Here is an 8305-nt window from a genome sequence, read left to right on the forward strand (position 1 = left end):
TTTGTAACATGATCGTCTATTTTTCTTTGTTTCTCAACTTTTCCTTTTTCTCACAGTTAGGTCTGTTTTACGCAATATTTTGAGCGAGATTCGATAAAAATATGCGATGTTTGACAATCGCTAAAACCATTTCAGAACAAGAAGATCGGCGAAATAGAACACCAAATGATAGATTGTAGTCTATGTAAACATTCCACCAACTTGCAATTGCGTCCGATAGCTTGCGCCCGAGTAATGAGCAAAAGTTGTTTTTAAAATTTTAATTTGATCAAATAATGTCTTTTGTTACGTCATTTTTATTGCCAGTATCGTGAGCATACGGAATTATGACGTCATTTTCTCAGTTATTACCTCATAAAAATTATAAAGTGACGTCACAATATGTGTATATTTTTCTGATCTTTCCAATGATATCAAACTCAATAATTACCGTGAAACGGTTAATTTTTTATTAAACAGTTCTCAGAACTTTTGAAATGCCCCTCGTATTTTCAACTTATTAGAGTCTCAAAAAGATCCAAAATAGGGCGTCAAGTCCACCCATTCCTTGAATGGAACTTTATGTTGTCGTTCCTTTTTTGCATTTTCTTTAAAAACAAAGCTTTAAATGCAACTGATTAAGAAGTCATTTGTTCCAGATACATGTTTACATGTAAATACAGTTTCCAACAGATGTGCTCCTTTGAAATCAAAAAACCATTTACCTGGAGAGTAAATCAAAAGTAACCTCATATTCTTTGTTGGTTTGAAAATTGTAAGCTTTAACCTGTAGTTCTGAATGGTCGAATGTGAAAGCAACTTCGATTTCTAAATTTTCATCTTCTCCAGTACTTTGAAGTGGAAGTTCCAGAAGCCCTAGCTTTACACAACCATTCTCATCAACATATCGAGGGTCATTGTCAGCTGAAATGAATACGCCAATTTCTAGCATGCTTTCTTCTGGTTTCAATACCTTGAATATGCAAGAATTTTCTTCTGGTTTAATTTTTTCTCCCTTTGTAACAAATCGGAAAAATACATCTCTGCATCTATTTTCATCTCCCATCCTAACAAGCTTTGAATTCATGTGAAGTGTTTTATCAAACTTTGGCCAAATTTGGATTCCATAAGTATGACTCGCCACACGTTCCGAGATAAGATGTGGTTGATGACCCAGGTAGACAGCTCCCTTCAGGACGGCAATGCCAGCTTCACTTGGGATAATCACTCTACATTTGTCTTTAAAGAAATCCCTGACAGCTTCCTGGACAATGGTACACTCTGAAAACCCCCCAACCATAAGAATTGCCTCTAAACCTCCTCTAATATTTTTGTAAAGATCGGCTAAATTGTCAGTAAGTAAATTTACTATTCGAACAATCATTTGCTCAAAGAAAGAGTTTTTTATGTGTAGTTTCTGAAAACTAGCATGCAGATCATCTTTGAATCTTGAATTTTTAATGATTTCTTCTATAGTGATGTTGGGTGAATTTTTTTTGCCTTTATTGATAGCCTTTACTAAATCACGGAGTCCAAGCAAAGGAAAATGGACTAATTCATCTTTTCTTGGTTCAAAAAACCTTTTGTTCAATTCGAAACTTTGAAAAAAATCTATATAATCTTCAGCAAAATCAGGTTCAGTTCTAAATCTCCGCATGACATCCTCACCGAACAGTTCTGCTAAAATACCATGGAATGCTCGATCCAAACGATTTCCGCCCCACGGACCTCCACCTACTGGAATCACCTCCGCGAAAGTACCATCCGCCTCCTGCTCAATAACGGTAAAATCTGCAGTCTCACCTAAAAGTGTGTTGTTTCATCATGTCAGTTAGTAATTTCAACTTTAATCTTGGCTTTTCCAACTTTAAAGTTGGCAATCCTATTACTTTAAAGTTGAAAATACTAACTTTAAAGTTGGAATTACCAACTTGAAAGTTGGAATTATCTAATTTAAAGTTGAAAAATCCAGCTTTAATTAATTTAATTAAATTAAATTAAATTTAATTTAATTAATTAATTGTAATTTATGGAACGCCAAATTTAAATGAATTAGAGATAGGTACAATTCAATTATACCTTAAGTTTCTTTAATTCATTTGAAGATCGGTACAATTGATTTGATGAAAGGTACAAATGCAATGAATAAAGATGGGTATAATTGATTTAGAGATAGGTACAAATGAATTGAACCTATCTTTAATTACTAAGATATTGGCAATAATAAATACTCCCTTTATCATTCGTCATATCCGATCGTCACGACTGGCGCGAAAGTTTACCGGAATCTTAATATACCTACATGAGATATATACATGTGTTTGCACATTTTAAATTAACCCTTATTCCTCCTATCATCCTTGTTGTCGTCGCAATGTAGGTTCTGTGCGTTTCCCTCCATCCTCAATATTGTCTCCAAGTGAGCGTTCATTATTTTCCAACAACACAAAACGAATTGAACCTAGGTATAATTGAATTGTACCTATCTTTAATTCCTTTGTTGATATGTCTTAAATGAAACTTTCTTCAAATGAATTGTACCTATCCTCAAACGAATTAGTGATAGGTATAATTCAATAGAACCTATATTTAATTGGATTGAACAGGAACGTAGCAGCAAGGGGGCCAGCCCCCCCCCCCCCCCTTGTATATTACAGGAAATTCATATAATAGAAAAAATCATATAATGAAAAGGTAGTATTGAATGTTCAGAAATTGGTACTGAAAGCTGAAAGAACTTGACATTGAAAAAAGTTGGCCACTACCCCACCCCCACCCCCCTTCCACGAAAAAGGATTTTTGACTTTGGACAACTTTCCTCTTTTAAAAACGATGCTTCGTGCCTGTTGAAGATAGGTGTAATTCCATTAAATATAGGTATTGCAATTTATTTGTATACCTAGGTATAATTATTAGAGATATGTATAATTATTTACACCTATCTTCAATTCAATTGTAGCTATATTTAATTCAATTGTACCTATCTTTAATTTAATTGTACTTATCTTAAATTCATTTAAAGTTTCAAGAAAGGTACAATTATTTGAAGATAAGTTCAAACATTTGACTATATGTTAATTTGGCGTTCCATAGAAATTAACCATTTAAAAGTTGGAAAAGCCAAGATTAAAGTTGGAATTACCAACTTCAAAAAATTAAGTGGAACTAATACGCTTCCGTATAATTCATATATTTTTTTTAAATTACTTTTATTTGAAATTAAAACAAATCAATAACATATAATAAGTATGAACAACTGTTTGAATACGATCGCTGTAAAATTGAAAGATGTTATACGACATTTTTTGCTGATCTTATTTCGGTTTAGGTGCCTGAACGTCTACTCCTTATTTAAGAAATAAGGTATCATTTTTAGAGTGTCATTGGGATGTGACATGAAGTCGGTCATGTGATCAAATTCTATAACGCCCGAAGGGCGTTATAGTGTGATAATTATACTGTTTATATAGGTAGTAGACATTCGGGGAATAAACCGTGGTTAAGGGCTGGTAATCGCACCTTATAGAGTATACAGGTGTGAGGACGCATATGAGTATCAGGTCCAGTTCTCGACATTACGTAATTTTACATATCTTCTACTAATTGGTTGGCCATCAATTTGACAATCTGAATATCCCATTCCAACTTATTTCAAGTACTACGCCGGTACGCCCGCTATACATTTATATAGGAAGACTTTTTTTATAAACGACTCCAAGAATGATAATCACATCTATAATATTCTACCTATTTTTATGGTGGAATTTTGATAATTTAAAAAAATCATTCATACCCCCCTTTTTCCAATGAAATTGAAACTGCAATAGATCCTTTCTTTAATCAAATCCCCTAAAATATAACTTTTATTTATATTTATATTTATATTAAAAAGAAAACATCTTACCGCCAAGATCAAGGACTAAATATTTAGATTTTTTCTCTTGACCAGCCAAAAAGATTATGCTGTTTTCTTTCGATTCTAAATGCATCAGCTGACAGTAAATTAACGCTGCTTCAGGCTCCAGGGCTATCCTCAACTGGTCACTTTTTATCCCAGCCTAAGTAACAACATTAGCGAAATAAATGGAAGAATATCTGTGAGACAGGATATTAAGAAAACCAGTATTTTATGATATGAAGTTCATGGAGATGACGAATAGTATTCAAGCTCAAAAGTCCATTAAACAATACAAAATAAGAGCAGAGCAAACGTGGACATTCTAAACATCAGAGGTGGGTTCAAGTACCATGGAGGAGTGAACATCCCCAGCAGTACGGTCACAACCGTAATGTGCTCCTTGTCATTAATTATCAAGAAATGACGGTAAATCTGTCGTCGATTCAGTGTGTAAATAATTTACCAACAATTAGTTTGAAAAACGTCAGTCAACATTTGACTCAATGATAAATTGTATTTGCTGTCAACTGTATCAACCATAGATCTTACGAAATGATGACTTTAAACGAGACTGCTGATATTCCTGTTATATATACATTAACTTGTTTGCCACATAATTCATCCTCTTATAGAAATTATACAAATACGAAAAGCTTGCTCTTGCGTATTGAACCAAATGCGAGATATAAACATGTCCACATGCAGGTGATGAAGATATATTGCAACATAAGTAAGGGTAGCTGCAGATCTGTAGCTCTCCGAAAAAAATAAATTGATAGACCGGAGAGCCACAGTGCCACCCATTGAAAAAACTGTATGTTTATTGCGCACAAAAAAGTGCACTCAGTCCTTGATTAATTCTTCCTAATTCTTACCTCAGTTGCAAAAAAGGGGAATTATAAAAAAATTCTTTTCCCACATTGGACCAAATTATCTTTGAAACCAAAATGGCAGCATAAATAAGCGAAATGTTCTATGATTACAAAATTAGGGTCATGAGGACTATCAACGACATTTCTAAGAAATGTTTGGTTGTGGAAACAGCAAAAGAATATATTAGGAACATACAGTTAGTTATATTTTGAGATCACATTTTGAAAACATGGAGAAATAAATCGATAACCGAGCGCACTTTATTGTGCGCAATAAATATACAGTTTTTTCAATGGGTGGCACTGTAGCTCTCCGGTCTATCAATATATTTTTTTTTCGGAGAGCTACAGATCTCCGGTCTATGAATATATATTTTTTTTTCGGAGAGCTACAGATCTGCAGCTAAAGTAAGGGACATTAACCACTTCACTTGGAAATTAAAAATAATTCCTTGTGTGTCGTTGTCATTTAATGAATTTTAAATCTTTTGGAAAACTACATGTGTACGAGGGCCGTTCAAAAATTACGCGGACTGTGCTATTATTTACTCTTACAGACGTCATATAGTTATGAAATTCCACAGAAATATTTATCTTAAAGATTCCAAAATATTTTGGGCAAAACTTCTGTATTTCAAAAAAATTCTACTAAAATTATCGGTATGTTGATATCGCTGATGGAGAGGTACGGAGCACGACAAAAAATTAAAAGAAAAAGCATGCGAAATGCAAAATTTAACTCATTTATTTTCTATAATTCGCGATATTTTCCAACAATTTTCTCAAATGTACCTTTAATGGTTCTATTATTATGTATTTAGATTTCAGACGTGATATTTGAAGTATTAACAGAAATATAGTGGTTTTTCTCTGATGCGATTCCCGTGAAAACGACTGTGAAAATGACGTCTCCTGAATTGACGGCGCACCACACTTTTGTTAAGGTTATCCGATCCTCAGGTTCTGAAAATCAGGCATTGAGTAATTGAAAATGCTCACAAAGATGTCTCTAAATTCGCAAATTGAAATGTGTTTACCAACGGTGTTTCTTTAAAATTCATCTTTAAATTTAATCACATTATATAGGGAAAATTAGTAAATCTCAAATATTTTTTCAGGAAATGCGATTTGAACTACCTACTGCATATTTTTTAATTGATAATTAATCAATAAATACATTTTAGGAATAAAAATCATAGGTATCCAGGCTTTTAAAGAAAATTGCATGAATTTTACACTTATTTGGACTTTACTTTCTCCCATTTACTTCCATTGTTTCATAATGCATAGTGTATGAAGTGTTTCCTTTCAAAGAAAACATCGTTAATAACTTCTAATTTCAAATCATGCATATAAACATTGGTAACTAAGGCTAAATTAAAAGAAATTTGATTTTTTTTTTAAATATGCAAATTTTACTCCATTTTATGAGGTACAAATGTCAACTTTTTAAATACCGTTTGTTAAAACTTTGAAGAACATTGAATCATACATACGGGAGGACGGGAAGAAGATTTTCGACAAAAACTTCATCCGGACTGTAAAATCACTAATATCACACTATGTCTCATAAATACCGACAGTTTTGGGTTTTAAAACAAAAAAATGAATATTTTTACTTGTTTAATAGATATTAAGCTTGACAAGAAATAATGTTTGGATGTTGAGTAGATAAGGTAACGCAAACTGAATAGATACTCTTGGAAAAATGTTGAGAAAATGAGAGATCAATCACATATTTTTTTTTATAATGTCTGTGACGTCGAAGATTTTGCTGCTCCTTGACTTAATAATATGTCCTAAAAAATCAATCAAAATTGATACCAATTTACAATATTTTGATATGAAATTTTGAAGAACATATAAGTAAATATTCCTTTATATTATGTGTGACATTTTGCCCGATTATGTCGTCAAATTTTCTGTGTATTTTTTTAATTCCGCGTAATTTTTGAACGGCCCTCGTATTAGCTTAAAGATAGTAAAAAGTCCTATTTGTATGAAAATGTTATGTACTTGAAAAGTATCAATCTCTATCCAGAGTTGTCGTTCGCTTCGTATAAGTGGAACAATAACTCTGGGTAGAGATTGGAAAAGTATACATCTCAGTATTTTTAAGGGTTCTGCGGTATAAAGTGAACTATTTTTAAATCACAATATTTTTCTTACATTCTCTGCTGCTTCTCGCATAAACATTTTAGCAGTATCTTCCCAGATTGCAGGTACTGTAAGAACAAAGTCTATGTCCTCCATAAAAATTTCTACGGAAATATCTCGCAGTTTTTCCAATAGATGATCCTTCATGTACTTGATGCAGTTAGTGAAGACCTTCATGGCATCTACAGATTTACCATTCTCAGCTATACATTGTGTTTTTCTGTGAATTCTCTAAAAATATTGTTACATGAATAACATGAGGTCCAGGGACCACATCGCTCACCAGAGCACTGTGCCTAAGAAAAAATGCAAAAAACGGTTTAGTATTGAAAAGCCTACATGCGTAAGTGGTTTAATTTAACTTATACAAAAAATATTTAAACAACAGACAGACTGTCAAACAGACAGGACAAAACTAATATACGCCTTGGATCTACCGATCCGAGCTCATAAAAATGTTTAAGGAGGCTGGGGGTCAACAAATTAACCACAAACTTACCACCAAATTTAACTTATTTTTAAGATACAGTATCTTAAGCTGTCAACTATCATTTGGCAAAGAAAAAAAATCATACATTTTTGCAGGTTTCCACCATCATGTTTCCTGATGAGGGAAACGAATCGGACACTTGGCTAGCGAAGATGGTCTTTGTAATATTTACTACAAGCTTCTTTAATTTGAAATTATGATCTTCCTCCTTTAAGGACGTCTTCATATGAGTGAAAAATTCTCGAGAGGGACATTAAACAATATACAATCAATCAATCCACCTTTAACTTTTATACAGTATCCAAATGAAAATTAAAACGTTCTGCACCCTTCTCATTTCATAATTGAAAAATTAAAATATATTTCGTATGTATTTTACACAAATTCTTGTAAACAGCAATTTAACCTTTTCTAAGCTTGTCTTCAGTATCATTTTGAACCGATGGAAAAACAGATAGTCCTGACAATCTTCATCAGCAATAAGAGAGGCATAATTGTTCACGGCATCAAATCCAAAAGAGTGAAATGATTCATCTGGGTTGAGGAGAAGTGCACTGGGGGCCTTATAGGATATAAGAAGTCCCCCTGTCCACTTATTTGTGAAAACCTTAGTCCATTCTGCCTTTGATGAGTAAGCATATCCAGAGAAAGTAGTCCCAAAGTCTATAGCAACCACAAATAGTTTAGAAGATTTCGAAAACTTTTGTCTTACTGATTCTCGAAATTTAGATTTATCGGCCATTTTACTATGTACTGAATAAAATCTACTTTCGGTTTAAAAATGTAAACATATGCCTCAAAGGTAAATATTAAATATAGAACCCCGTATCTACTATCATGCGTGATCAATGTAAAATAGTTTAACTTTAATATTATACCCCCCGCTTGAAAAGCGGGAGGTATATAGTA

At 33.0% G+C, this 8305-nt stretch overlaps 1 protein-coding gene across 1 annotated transcript; it reads right to left on the bottom strand.

Annotated features, from left to right (window-relative positions):
• Positions 1-567: 567 nt before the first annotated feature.
• On the bottom strand, positions 568-8138 carry LOC134271026 (heat shock 70 kDa protein 12B-like). The gene is made up of 4 exons (XM_062753292.1): positions 7803-8138; positions 6919-7137; positions 3884-4037; positions 568-1782 (listed from the first exon to the last, which is right to left on the bottom strand). Exons 1-4 carry the CDS (start codon positions 8136-8138, stop codon positions 701-703), a joined length of 1791 nt encoding a protein of 596 aa, XP_062609276.1. The 3' UTR covers positions 568-700.
• Positions 8139-8305: the final 167 nt, after the last annotated feature.

The sequence above is a fragment of the Saccostrea cucullata genome, unplaced genomic scaffold (assembly GCF_032062105.1).
Source record: "Saccostrea cucullata isolate Sc308-1 unplaced genomic scaffold, CSIRO_AGI_Scuc_v1 ctg8886, whole genome shotgun sequence".
NCBI classification, from domain to species: Eukaryota; Metazoa; Mollusca; class Bivalvia; order Ostreida; family Ostreidae; genus Saccostrea; species Saccostrea cuccullata.